Source organism: Neolamprologus brichardi, chromosome 16 (assembly GCF_056152115.1).
Source record: "Neolamprologus brichardi isolate AB-2024 chromosome 16, ASM5615211v1, whole genome shotgun sequence".
Classification (NCBI taxonomy): domain Eukaryota; kingdom Metazoa; phylum Chordata; class Actinopteri; order Cichliformes; family Cichlidae; genus Neolamprologus; species Neolamprologus brichardi.
Window position 1 is genome coordinate 11,954,151 of NC_142119.1, and position 14,097 is coordinate 11,968,247.

General features: G+C 40.2%; 3 protein-coding genes across 16 annotated transcripts in view; 2 read left to right on the forward strand and 1 right to left on the reverse strand.

Annotated features, from left to right (window-relative positions):
• The window catches only part of caska (calcium/calmodulin-dependent serine protein kinase a), a 161,734-nt gene that overhangs the window by 51,708 nt on the left and 95,929 nt on the right, over nucleotides 1-14,097 (reverse strand). For all 14 annotated transcript variants that reach the window (XM_006805981.3, XM_006805985.3, XM_006805977.3 and 11 more), the window contains exons 6-7: nucleotides 3,188-3,290; nucleotides 453-628 (exon numbers count right to left, since the gene is read on the reverse strand). In XM_006805981.3, coding sequence (XP_006806044.1) covers nucleotides 453-628; nucleotides 3,188-3,290 — 279 coding nt within the window. The remainder of the gene's footprint in view (nucleotides 1-452; nucleotides 629-3,187; nucleotides 3,291-14,097) is intronic.
• On the forward strand, nucleotides 4,135-6,469 carry gpr34b (G protein-coupled receptor 34b). Its single transcript, XM_006805971.3, has 3 exons — nucleotides 4,135-4,503; nucleotides 4,881-5,429; nucleotides 5,534-6,469. Exons 2-3 carry the CDS (start codon nucleotides 4,909-4,911, stop codon nucleotides 6,093-6,095), a joined length of 1,083 nt encoding a protein of 360 aa, XP_006806034.1. The 5' UTR covers nucleotides 4,135-4,503; nucleotides 4,881-4,908; the 3' UTR covers nucleotides 6,096-6,469.
• On the forward strand, nucleotides 8,993-10,514 carry LOC148098187 (putative G protein-coupled receptor 82). Its single transcript, XM_087830087.1, has 3 exons — nucleotides 8,993-9,884; nucleotides 9,986-10,120; nucleotides 10,211-10,514. The coding sequence occupies exons 1-3, from the start codon at nucleotides 9,015-9,017 to the stop codon at nucleotides 10,451-10,453; spliced, it is 1,248 nt and encodes a 415-aa protein (XP_087686213.1). The 5' UTR covers nucleotides 8,993-9,014; the 3' UTR covers nucleotides 10,454-10,514.

Consider the following 14,097-nt stretch of genomic DNA (forward strand, 5'->3'; position numbering starts at 1 on the left):
TAAGCAATCATCATATGATTGTTGGGTTATTCTCTGTATGTATTATTGGAGGGTCTACCTGACAATATAAAGGGCCATGAGGCCATGTTGTTGTGATTTGGCACTGTATAAATACAACTGAATTAAATTGAAGCAATCACTTGGCAATAGCATGAAGGAAAAACTCCCTTTTAACAGGAAGACACCTTCAGCAGACCCAGGCTCAGGAAGGTCCAGCCATCTGCTCCATCCAGTATTAATAATGCTGTTATTAAAGAGAATGTGTAATGAATGTTAGTATTAATGCTCTAGAGCAGTTTAATAGGAGACTGAACTTTGAAACATCTACCAGATAAGGCATGAATCCACCTCTACAGTGTTTGCTCTTAATGTGGTGACTCTTGTCTTTGTAGGATTTATAAGGACCACACAGCAGAGCTCAGACTGTGGCCGCACTTTGATTGGACCCTGACCTTGTATTTGCCCTTGCAGATGGCTTCAAACAGACGCTCCTTGGTGCCATAAAAAGGGAGACACCCCGAGAGGAGGATGAAGAGGATAACGCCACAGCCCCACACGTCCACGGGTTTACCATACGGCTCTCTCTTCACCACCTCTGGGGCCATAAAGTGGGGAGTTCCTACGCGACCTGAAGTTACAAACAGAGCGTGCAAGTCAGGTAACAGTTCCAAAATGATAACATTTTGACAATAAAACACGCACAGCGAGACTTCCTTGTTGGTTCCCCAATCATTTCGATTCTTCTGTTTGCTGAAATTGAAAAGGAAGTAGTTCAAGTTTTATTTCCTTTGTTTTTCCCTAATTACCAACTACCAGACAGTAATGTCTCACAATCAAGTGAAAAGAGGAAATGATACTTTACTTTGGGTGACTTCCTATTTTGCACGGTTTTCATCCAGGTTTAAAACTAAGACATAGTTTCTAATGTGCAGCGTTCTTACATTTCTTACAAGTTCTCAGTAGCTGATACTGTCTACTACTTTATCTGTCCTTTATTAGAGTGAAACTAAAATTATGATGTTATCCCAAGTTAGTTGCAGCAATTTAAATGCTGCAAAACTGTTTAATTACTTTGGTTTCAACAGTCAAACAGGCAGTTAACCAGCTGAGCAGTGCATTTCTCTCTAAGTAAAGACTTTTAATTTTAAATTAATTAATTTAAAAGGTTTTAAGAAATTCTACAACTGTTAATCTGCATTTGACAGATGCTGAACAAAATCTGACTCATGAAACGGGTACTTCATTTGTACGGGACATCAGTTACTGTGCACGGCAGTTACTACTGACTCAGAAATAACTGAAATAACCAGCACAAAAATCAATGTCTGGTCAGAATTAGCAACAGCACCAACACACTGATTCCAAATCTGCAAGATGTGGTTGCGATCAGCAGTCTATAAAGGAAGTTGCCAGTGTACCTCCTGACAAAGGAAGCCTCCCTCTGCCATGAACACTCCCACACAGAGACTCAAAGTTTGAGCTTTACTCAGACTTGATTTTCTTTTTCTAGCTGAGGTATGGTACACAATGTTTTCACCAAGTTGATACCTTAAGCGTAGTGTGTACAGATTGACGAATTCTTAAAAAGCAAAAATTATTAAATTTCCATGCGACAGCTCTCCATTTAAAAGTCAAGTCGGCTGTCAGTTTCTGGCATCATTGAACAAACACTGATACCACCTTAACACAGTGTCATGAGTGTTAAACTGTATTAAGTGCTCTTGACAGAAAGTGGAATTCTGCACCTCCTCCTGTGTTTTAAGGCTTTAGGGCTGTGACCGGGTACACTTTCAGGTTGGATCAGGTGAGGCAGCCTAAAAAGAAAGGTTGCTTTTAAGCAAACAAAAAAATGCATCCTATGTCTTTTCACAAAAGCCTTTAACTTGAAATTTAGAGGAAAATATCACAAAGTCAAGAAAAGATGTGAAGGAAAGGACTTTCAACTCCTGACTGAAATTACCCAGGTTGCCTGAAAGCACGATGTGCTGAAAGTATGATCTCCTAAAGATGCACCACAGAAATCCATGTGTTCTCAATGTGTTGTCTTTTGCAAGCTATTTAGCTCCCCCATTACTCATTTAGCATTCATTCATTTCAATTCATTCATTACAACTTAAAAATGTCATTATTATATTAACAAATATTACCCACTCTGCAGTCCCCTCATATTTTTGTGCTTTAACTAACATCATTAAGATGAAAATGCTTTAAATCTCGCCTTTATTAAAGCATTTAGGATCTCTGAAGTGAAATTAATTCTAAATAACACCAAAATGAGGAGAAAACTATATAAATTGAGTTATAATCACTATAATCATTAATTCGCTCTGATAAACCCACCTTACAAAGTGTTTCACACAGGACACAAATCATCAGTGGGTTTAACAGCTGTTGAGATTTTAAAAAGTATCCACATATTAGCGATGCATAAGAGTAACACAGTAATACAGAATTAACTTGCCAACATCGCCTTTCCTTATATAAAGAACGCTCCAGAGTATCCTCTGCTCAAGAACATAAAGGAGGCGCCAAAATATCTTGTATCTTATATTACAGCATCTTGGTCATTTCACTTTTGCTCACTGACTATTTCACTGCAACCAAAGTCTTCTTTACCAGTGAGATGTGGTAGCTTAATGACTTTCACCCAGGGGAGTGCACTGTCTCTGTGAATGGTCATTGGGGCTCAGGACAGGTTTCTGCCTGTTGTAGTTTTAAGTTGTTCATTTATGAACTGGAATCCATGAATAAACATTTCAAATGGTTTCCAGCTTGTAATTGTTTCCAGTCAGCCAAATTGGAAGCAAAAATATGTCCAGTAAACTTTTGGCAGATCCTATTAATGATGTACTGATGAATGTACACGCTCAGTTATCATGAATATCATATTCTATAATTTCAAGTAAAGTATTTATATATAATATGCTGGGAAAGTCACTCTAAATTATATCGATATGTGTCATAACTATGTGTTTTTCTCAGTCATAAACCCTGTGTCCTTTATGTCACAAGTGTTTAAATGGTGTCTTCAACAATAAGTTCAATCATGGAGCAGAGACGTGTTCTGTCTCTTTGATCCCATCTTAGTGGAACTTCTCCCACAAGTCAGAAAAAATAAAAATCTCCCTAAACAAATGGTGACAAAGCATGCAGGGAGAATCCCGCCGTGTTGTGGTGTTTACTGTACCTCCTGCCACCAGTCCTGACTCTCCGAGCTGGATCGCCACTCCGAACCCGCCCAGCTTCACTGGAGCCGAGTTCTCTTTAGAGGCCAGCAACACGCAGTGAGGCTGGGAATGAGAGAATGGAGAAGGAAACAGAGATTTTAGCAAATTAAAGAGTGAAATTCTCCTATAAATAACAGACATTACACGAGCCAGACACACCCCAAACCACCACCCACCACGGCCACACACAAATAACTGAGAGCATGGGAAGATCAGAGTAGGACGTTTGCTGTAGTCTTTATACGACTCCAGTTATTTTAAATACAACGTTGACTTTTGCTTTTTTGATCATGTTGTCGTCACACGCCATAAAAACAAAGATCGGTATTTTCTTCCCAAAGCATCAAGTAATGCAACCACAACATTTCAGTCGAGCAGTTTTGCACATGGCAACACCTGTTTAGTTTCACATTGCTTTTCATTAACATTTGTGGTCATCTGCAGCATCCTTTCTATGATATAGTGTTACTTTGTGGTTTAATGTGGACTGATACGGATCTGAAAAACAGCTGACAGAAACAGTTTTACCGTGCTATAGCTGTTGAACGGAGTATTAAAATTTCTGCTTTTGCTCAGACCTTTCTAAATTCTTTCTAAAATTCTTACGTGAGGACATTAAATACCATTTTGAAAAAAAAAAAAAAGGGGGGGGGGGGGGATTACCACAGTTGAACACACTCTGCAGATTCCTCCAATAGCCAGAGTCCAAGGTGGAAAGCATACTGTACACAAGTGAAGCATGCCCTGTGAGTATTTCCCCTCATGTGCATAATCAGAAGGCCTCTCTCTCTCTCTCTCTCTCTCTCTGCTTCTGTATGGTGCTCGGAAGAAAAGAGGGGGGCTGACCACAGTATGAAATTTCCTCTGTGCAACATTCTGCACTTCAGCATTTCTGACTGCACAGCTGTGGACAGGCGCTTATCTTGAAAGTGAGATAGGACAGTTAGGGAAGCCAAAAAGAAAAAAAAGAAAAAACTGAAGCGGAGTCTACACAGTACTATTCTGTGACGACGATAGTATTTGCTCGACGCGAGTTGGACTACAGGAGAAAATCGAACATGAGATGACACAAGGAACTTTTTCCGTTTTTTCAGAGCGGCAAATTTGGATTTTTCCTGCATGTTCAACTTACAGGGATATCCTGGAGTACCTCAGAGGAAGACAAAAAGACTAAGTGTGTATGTGTGTGAGGTTGGAACTGATCCTCACCGTTCACACAGACCTTTACACAAAGAAAGGAACACATACTTCTTTTTTAATGAACTCCAATAACTAGGTGAGTGTTTTGAAAAGTTCCTTGTTTTTTTTTTTTACACTGTGTGCAACACAATCGCGCTGAGCTGTGAGGAGAGTAAGCGGTTTCCTTTTACTGCTATTTCATTTACTGATCTTTTGATATACTTCTCTTGAAGTAAACTGACTGAGCACATAGACATCATTTTAAAACTGCTTGGCTGCGGTAATGTGCAAAAGATACCAAAGAAATCCTGAACAGGTTATTCACATGTTTCTAGGGCTTTCCAGTTCCTGAGGTTATGATGGTTAGATTGTGTTTTGCAGGGCAGATTAATGCTCACACCCACAAACCTGTACGTATGACAGCCCTTTCCCAAAATGCAAATTATTCCATGTGTGCCCCTCATCTGTTTGCAGGACTGTCAATCCCTTGAAAAAAGACACCATGGCAAAAAACTTCTCGTGTAAGAACCAAACAACAAACGTAACCCTTGACCCGTGTGGAGATGACGACACACTGCAGGTCCCGCTGGCAGTGAGCTACTCTATAATCTTCATCCTGGGTCTAGTCGGGAACCTGGTGGCTCTGTGGGTTTTTTTCTGCGTCCACTCCAAGAAGAACTCTGTTCGAGTGTTTCTCATTAACATTGCATTTGCAGACCTGCTGCTGGTGGTCTGTCTGCCATTCAGGATACTCTATCACAGCCAAGGTGACAAATGGAATCTGGATCCCACCCTGTGTAAAGTAGTGGGACACCTCTTCTACATGAACATGTACATTAGCATCACTCTGTTAGGGCTGATCAGTGTGGATCGCTACTTTAAGATCCACCAAAGTGTAGGAATGCAGCGCAAACTCTGCTCCACAAAGCTCAGCTTCGCCCTGTGTGCCATCGTCTGGATTGTGCCCGCTTGTATCATTTCAGTGATGGTGTTATCAAAGAATGACTCTCCTCATGTGGGCAGGTTGGTAAAACCTTTAAATCTTTTTTTTTTTTTTTTACCTTACTGTTAAAGTCAAAGATCTGAAGCGGTCAACTTGTGTGACAAAATGTATTTCCTGTGTCCAGGTGTTTCCACTACAAGAAGCTGGATGAGACAAAGTGGAAGGCTTACATCAACATGTGTATGGTGGTTCTTTTTTGGTTAGTCTTCATCTCTCTCATGATGTCCTACGGGAAGATCGCACTCAAGCTGCTGAGGACATCACAAGCAAATCCAGATCTGCCCAACTCCACTCGCTACACTCGAACCGCCAAGAAGTCCTTCTTCATCCTCTTTCTCTTCTGCATCTGTTTTGTGCCCTATCACGTGGTCAGAGTGTTTTACATAAAAACGCAGATCACAGACACTTCGTGTTTCTGGATGTGTGTCGCTGACAAAACCAACGAGGTGGCTCTGCTGTTTTCTGCCCTCAACAGCTGCCTGGACCCTGTCATGTACTTCCTGTTATCCTCTTCAGTGAGGAAGGAGGTGCTGCGCTTGGTGAACAACGTGATCTGCTTAAGAGATGTTACAGGCATCAGTGGGAGCAGCTCCACTGCTGAGATGGATAGTAGAAATGGGAGGACTGACAGAGAACACCCAAACACCAGTCTAATTAGTAATACAAAGATAGAAAGTGGTTTATAAATCCCCACACAGCAGAGCGATAACTCTACTAACGTAAACAACATGTAAATATGACAGAAGCCAGCAGAAGAAGAGGAGCGTGACAGGGCAGCTGCTGCTCTTGCCTGTGCGCCTTTACTTGGTGCTTACCTAAGAAAAACCTTTGAACTAAGGCTTATTTTGAAAAGGTTTAGGACGACTTCACATTATTTTATGCAGAGGAAAAGTACTGGCTCTGTTACACTGTAGGGCCTATGATTAGTCCTGTGATTAAACATTTGTGTCATGATGGGAGTGGGCTCTTTCCACTGAACCTCAATATATAAGACTTGGAACGACAGAGGAATATCTATCTTCACCAGAAACTTGGACACGCAGTGACAAGGAACACTGAAGCTGGTTGTCCCGCAAGTTACTGTGGGTTTTGTTTTCTGTACCAGTGTGGATCTTTACTTCTGTAACTGGGTTTGTAGATGTATTATCTTTGATGGTAAAGAATCCCCCAAAATTCCTGAGACCCACCTCTGGAAACTTTTTTCATGTAAATCCGTCCTTAATGTTACGAGTAATCCTCCAAATTAAAAAATATGTCCTTTCTTATTATAGAGAAACTTGAATGTACTTGTGTGGCATGAGAAATTTTGAGTTTTCATCATCAGCATCGGTTTTTGCATAAGCTGGTGTTTTCATACTACACCGCTCGAGTGAAACTGTGAACTTTATCGGGGACTGTGCAGTTCCTTTCACGCCCATATGCTGCATTAATCTAGTATAAGCACAGATAAACGAGAGACACAAACCACAATTGCACAGATAGAAACATGATAACAAGTCAATACTCTTTTCCCCTCACTGCATTTATCAAAGCATTTGTCACATACTGTTTAAATATAAACGTGTGTGTGACCCTGCAGATGACCATGTCACTAACAAAACACGCTGAAGACAAAGTGAAGGAAAGGTGACGGGAACTTTGCAGATTCGATCAAAGCCTGATCTTTATGATAGTTATAACAGCATTAGAAGAAGAAAAAAACAGAGAAACGCCTACTGAGGTGAAAGCATGGGGCTTCACCGATAAATACCACTTCTTTACGTATTAAGACAAGCTCTGACATTTACAGAAGTCTGTTTTCAAAGTTTGTTCTGTATCTTGGTGTGATTTATTTTATAAAGCTTATGTTAATGTGCCAAATTGTGCTTTTCTAAATAAAGTAGGATATAAATAGTCCTGTGCTAATCAATGTTTATCATGCAGCGTGCCCCTTATTATGGAAGGGAAGTGTGTGTAGGGACTCAAGAACCAAATAACTCTTTCTGCTTCTCATCTAAAACAACAGCGCCACCCCAAGGCAGAAAAGGGACAGTGTTTAGACATTTTTGCAACCCAAGCGAAACATTGTGTGCAGAAAAGATGAACGGATGAGTAAATGCGCAGAAAGATGGAAACTAATTTGAATGAGAGAAAATTATTTATTTTTATTTAAAAGAGAATATCAAATTGAATCACTGATTGGAACACTTAACATGCAACACATAACTGCTCCTTATTTGTCATACACAGCATACCCTGAAACGAAATGAGGAAGCCTGCTAGACAAAACATAGTATTCTAGTTACGAAAATACCACACCCCACCGACAACTTGCCATTTACAATAAAGCGCTACTTCGACAAGGAAGACACTGCAGAGAAGCAGCGTGTCATGCCTGCTGTTAAAACCACCGTTTCTACTCTACTCTCAGAATACTTCACATGGGGCAGTGTCATTGAAACATCTCAGAGGACCTGTTATTGGTATGTATCATGAAGCCAAACGCATCTCTGTGCAATGTTGTGTTAGTCAAGTGCACTTAATTTGTTAAATGTTCCATTTTATCACTTTGAAAAAAAGAAAGAAAGAAAATATTGCTGACAATTTTGCTGCTTTTCCAACAACTTGTACTGAGAAGTGCTGGACATTCAAGTTAAGACTGGAGAGCATCATCATCTCCTCACCGATCAAATGTTAAACATACGGGAAACTGTCATCTCTGTGACCTACTTAATAAACTTCTTTAAATACTTTATGGTGTTTTACACAGGAGCATATCAGTTTCTCCAGTCGTCCCTGTAAAACATGCATTAAAATGTGTCTATTTTACAAGCCTTACACTTCAGTATTGCCCATTCTCTAAGCATACAACTCTGATATAAGACGACAAATTTAGTTAGACGGCTTGCAAAGCTCAGGTTAACCCTTTAAAGCCTGAACTGTAAAATAATTGATGGAAAATTCAAAGTTTTTGAAAATGGAGTGTTTGTTTGTTTTTTGTTTTTTTAAAAAGTTATTTAATATTAATTTGCATTTTTTAGTTTTAATTTGTATAATATTTGCTACATCTACATCTACGCACAGCAGAACTGTAACAAAATGTCAAAGATTAAGTAAGTTAAACTATGCAACTAAAGAAAGTACACGTTGGTTTGAGGAGTTCTGCACCCACAGACACCAGTGCACTGACAAGCCATGCACATAACACATAAGAGGTTAGCTTCTCACCCAGAAAAACACTAAAACAATAACATGCTAGCCTGCAGTGGGTCACTAAGATATCATGAACTGTCATGATCCCACACCTCTCACACTCGGACACATGCTGTGCCTGAGTTATGCTCTCAGCTGGAAACCTTAAACTCTTTTTAACCCTGTGCTGCAGCCTTCAGAGTGGTTGCGGGCTATACCCACCTGACGTTCAGTTGCACGTCAGGTTACGGTGTACAGTTAAGAAGGGTTTCTGGTCAAGTCTATATTTATAACATCTGACTATCTGAGCTGCTGATTTTGTAGCTTTGTCACTGAATAGACTCAAAGTTCCTCATAGACATTCTGAAGTAATGGTCAAGTCTGATTTTGCTAAAAAATAATTAAATAAAAATGTGACAATTCAGGAAGCCTTGATGTCAACAAGATTTAAAAGCCAACTTACTAACGTCTGTGTTCTAGATCAAATGGAGGGCACGTTTCCATCAGAAAACACTTCGTCCACCACCTGTAACTTCTCCCTCTGCCCGACTGCTGCAACGTTATATTTCCTTCCCTCCGTCTATGCGCTCCTCTTCCTCACCGCCCTCCCAGGGAATGCACTCGCTCTCTGGGTGTTCTTGCGGTGCATCTCCAACTTATCCCCCACCCACATGTATCTGTGCCACCTGAGTATATCCAATGTGTTGTTGTCCATCACCACGCCCTTCCTCGCAGCCTACTATGCCGAAGGCTTGGTCTGGGGTCTGAATGATGTCCTGTGTCAGCTCGTCCTGCACGGCATTACCCCGGTGCTCCACGTTAACATCTATATAAGCTTAATGATGCTCACTTGGGTGGCCCTCAGCCGCTTTGCGTCCCTAATCCAGAACACCCACGCCTCGAGGCCCAGCGCCTGCACCACCCTGCTGCCACACGCCTTCTTCGCTAGCCTCAAAAAAGTGTCCTTCGCCAACGTCGTGTGCATCACGGTGTGGCTAATGTCAGTGGGGAGCATAGTGCCAGTGACTGTTTATTACGCAGTGCACGAGGCTATGAACCAAACCACCAAAAATGACAAATCAGGACGTGGGAAGGTGTGCTACAGCCCTGCTGTGGAACTCGGAGGCAGTCTGTCTCAAACTGCCACTGTGGTCATTACAGCCTTCTTCTTTGTTTTGTACCTGCTGGTGCTGCTGTCCTACGTCACGGTGCTGAGGCATATCCGGCGCTCACGTCGCAACACACCAGTCACAACCTCCCAGAGACTGCTGAGGAGGGTGTTCCGAAACATTGTGGTCATCCAGGTGGCTATGAGTAATTTTATACTTTAAAATAATGTTATTGTTTAAATTTCCAATATACTTCACATATTTCATTAAATTAAAAAAAAAAAAACTCCACACAGGTCATTCTTTCTGTTTGCCTGCTGCCGCACCATATCTTCAAACCCATCTTCATTTCTCTGGTCCATGAAACTCCCCTTCAATGTTCCCCCACCAAAGAAACTTCCAGCTGCCACCCATTCTCCGGCATTATCGAGGTGACTGCTTTTCATATACAGATTGAAAGTACAAATATCCCACAGTATGTGGAAATCTGACATGATGATGGTTTTCTTGTCCTTCTCTAGCTGAAGAACTGCCTGTTTCTTCTTGCTGCACTGAGAAGCTCAACTGACCCCATCATGTACTTTGTGCTGGACAGGACATTCCGCAATGAAACCCTCAACATTTTAAGGTGGAACCAGAAAAACTCCACAACACTGCAGATGTTCTGCTCAGGTACAGGAAGTGCCACTCCGAAGTCCGAACAGCAGAAAGAGGAAACCGCAGTTTCTGGCACTGTGCAGTGCAGTCATGCTAGTGTTATATAGTTAATAATACTCATCTTTTGACTGCATGGGAAAGCAAACGGACTAAAGTTTCTACTTACAAAGCAGCTCATGAAAAAACTCGAGCAGTGAGTAGGAGAAAGGTAGTGGCACAACACTTCCCTTTTCACAAGTCTGTATCATTACTACAACTCAAAGCAAGAAGTTCTTGGTCAGTTTGAGTAACACGGTCAGTTTCTACCAAATACACCAGGACTGTATTCACAGTCTAGATTTCTCTCTCGTGCAGCTTTAATCCAAGTTTTCATTTAAATGATGTCCTCGTTATGTCTGATAGTATCTTATTACTTCACAAAGAAATCAGCATATCAGACACGCGCTGACCAAACGTTAACAGTTAAAGCTCAATGTCCTCTGTGCAGTGATCTTTTAATATCAGCACTCGCCACTTTAAACATGCACACACGCATTAGTTGAACCTGAGGAATAAACTAAAGAAATTCCAAATTACCTGTGACAATGGAGCAGCCTAAAGTAGCTTTCAGTTTAAATATGGATACTTTGGTTGTGGTGTTACTGTTGTTTGTGAAGCTCTGTGAATTACACTCCTTTGCTTTGTGATATCCTTACTTGTGTTTATTTGAAATGAAGTCTCAGTATATTGAAGTTAAAGTACTCTGTGCCTCCAGCTGCATTCTTTCTCTCCCTCTCTCTCTGTAACCACTTCTACACATTCACACTCTGGTCCTATTTACATTTCGCTACTGTTGCAAAGTTATTTTTATATCATGCAATAAATATGTGTATGTTCTGCATCACTTTGTGCTCTGTCTGTTTCTATATACTCACAGCATTTTCTCAGTCCCATTCAACATACCACACAATCACACAGTGCTTATATTCATAGCTAATGTTCACACACTCACTCAGATAAATACATTAGGGGTAAAATATGTGTTTCTTGGAGGAAGCCCCACGCTCGCTCAATCCTTAAGTGAAACCTACACTAGGACGGCATGTGTCGAGACATGGGGATCAAACCACCGACCTTGCAGTTGGTAGACAATAGTGTAGGTTTCACTTGAGGACTGAGCGAGCGTGGGACTTCCTCCGAGAAATTTTTAATTGTCTGACACTTATATCTCTGCAACCTGGTAAAACTGCTACCATCTTCTATATCAGTGTATGGTGGAACTGCATTGATTACAACATAAAAAAAAGAAAAAGTCACCAGGCAACAGTTCGGCACACGGAGCGAGGCTCTGACAATTCAGTGTTAATTCAGTTTCGGGAAAACTTTGATGTCTTGTGTTTAGGGAAGTTGCTTTTTTAAATGTGCATTTAAGGTAACAACAAATAGATTTGTGCTTGTCTGCCGCTGGAGTTTACCAGCCCAGGTGCATCTAAGCAAGATTTCTGCTCAAACATTCTGGACGTTTAAATCTTTGTGTTTTAGAGGACCATTAGGAATCATGGTTTTCTCAACTTATTGAGGCTGACTGCAAAAAAAGAAGCCAAGAAACATCTAAGATTAGTCAGTCAAGAGCTTAGAAACAACACTTCTAAACCCGAAATACAGCTTAGTTTTTAAATTCTTGACAAACACCTCTGACTGTCCTACGGTCATGAAAACAATATATTTTTTAAAAAAAAGGAAAAAAAGGAAAATCCATACAGAAATACTGAAGCTAAAAGTAGGTTTTTACTTTTGAATCAACTCCTTATTTTTCTGTTGTTGCTACTATTTCTATACCTGAGATTCATCTCAAACCTTAAAGCTCCTACCCGCAGTTGTATTGCTTTGTCCTTCTGGAGGCCTCTGCTGTATTCCTCTCCACGCATTTCATTTGTCTGCTCTATTATCTATTCTGATGTTTAAGGTTTCTTTAACTTTGACGTCAATAACTGTTTACATTATGTAAATACAGCAGTTTTGCTATTTGCCATTTACTTATTTCTGTTTGATACCACAAACTTTGGAATTGATCTAATACTAAGTAAAGCTTATATAGGGGAGAGCAGCGTGTCACGACTTATGATAATAATTTGCTAATTCTGAACACATTTTAATGATCACTGTGATTTTCACTTTCCATAAAAATTAACTAATAATAATTAGTTAATACAGCAAAACTCACCGTTAAGCTTTTCATGTATTGTGAAAAAGGCTTTTTTTGGAGACCTGGAATGTAAATGTGCCCGTCTCTAAAGCACAGGCCAGGTCAGCTTCTGCTGTTTAAATGTGCTACTGACTATAAATAAAACAGACTTAACAGTGAAAACAGAAAGACTCAGATATTTTTCATAGTTTATTTTTGAGGTATATTATATAATAAAAAAAATTTATATGATAAATCAAATAAATCAAATAAAGGTTTTAAAGGTGGTAAAGTAGATAGTATTTCATTGCAACAAAGAAATATCCTTTCAGGTGTAAACTGAAAGTACAAGTCATTACAAATACAAATGACTTAATAGTGGTAAAATGGTAAAATCACTTTCTGATTCACATGCCGTGATATGATATCATGGTGTTGCACTCGTGTATGCATGAAAATGTCCGTAGTGAGGTCCTCGTGTGCAACAACAAGGGATCAGTGTTTGATGCCTGTGTGTGAAAAGTCTTTTTCGGTATTTGTGTGTCCATTGATTCTGAGGGTTTGGAGTGTGCACTATTGTTTGTGCTGACGTTGTGTGAGAGTGTGTTGAGGGAATTTTCAAGAAGACAATGTTCTGTGAAGTGTGGCTCCTGCAGATGTGTATCCCCTGGCCCCCAGGGGCCGCAGTAGCTATTCAGACTGAAGCAGGCAGCAGAGAGTATCAGATACCCTCCAGTGTGCTCTCCCCCAAATACTCACTCACAGACAGACAGACAGGCACAGGCCAGAGGAAAAAAATAAATAAGTAAATAAATCAACGCCAAAGAAACATAGCCAGGAGAGAAGGAATTCACAGTGAGTCGGGGGTGGTTGGAAGAAGAGGAAAATAACAAGTGGAGATGTGCTAAGTTCAGCTGCAGGCCATTTTTGGAGCTTTTTGCAAGCTGGAAAATAAGTGAAGGTAACTGTAACTGGTGACTACACCTGCAGAGATATCACTTTTGAATTGTTAAATACTTTCTTCTACTTTATAACTGGACACCTCACACTTAAATCTTATTTAAGCTTGCAAAGGCAAGGGCTCCTTGACACATTAGTGCTAATTGGAGTCTTTCACATCTCTTAAACTCTATAAGGGGAAACAGACAGAGAAGTAGCAGAAAACAAAAGCAAAACAACCCAGTGTGGTTTTACTATAGCATGCACAGGAATTCTTGTTCTTGTTAGGTTAAAAGTGTTGTGTTGAGGAAGGCCTTCACACTGCAAAAATTCAAAATCTTAACATTTCAGTGAGATAGATGAACTTTTAGGACAGTGCATCTTGGATGAATTTTCACTTGCTCAATTGGCAGATTTTTTTTTCACTTATTTCAAGCAAAAATATCTTTTAGTAGGTGAAAAAAATGTGCCAATGGAACAAATAAAAATTCTCCATATCCAAGATGCATTGTCTAAAACAAGTTCAAATATCTCACTGAAATGTTACTCTGTAGCTGATTGTGTCTTATTTTAAGTGTCATAAGATTTTTTTTGGACTAGAAATTAGACAAATATACTTGGTAACACTTTGAATTTTTGCCATGCATA

Excerpts from the sequence above, each read along its gene's own strand:
- LOC148098187 (XM_087830087.1), top strand. The coding sequence starts at position 9,015 with ATGTCAACAAGATTTAAAAGCCAACTTACTAACGTCTGTGTTCTAGAT. Across the intron at positions 9,885-9,985 it reads GAAACATTGTGGTCATCCAG|GTCATTCTTTCTGTTTGCCT; the intron begins GTGGCTATGAGT and ends AACTCCACACAG. Across the intron at positions 10,121-10,210 it reads CATTCTCCGGCATTATCGAG|CTGAAGAACTGCCTGTTTCT; the intron begins GTGACTGCTTTT and ends GTCCTTCTCTAG.
- gpr34b (XM_006805971.3), top strand. The coding sequence starts at position 4,909 with ATGGCAAAAAACTTCTCGTGTAAGAACCAAACAACAAACGTAACCCTT. Across the intron at positions 5,430-5,533 it reads GACTCTCCTCATGTGGGCAG|GTGTTTCCACTACAAGAAGC; the intron begins GTTGGTAAAACC and ends TCCTGTGTCCAG.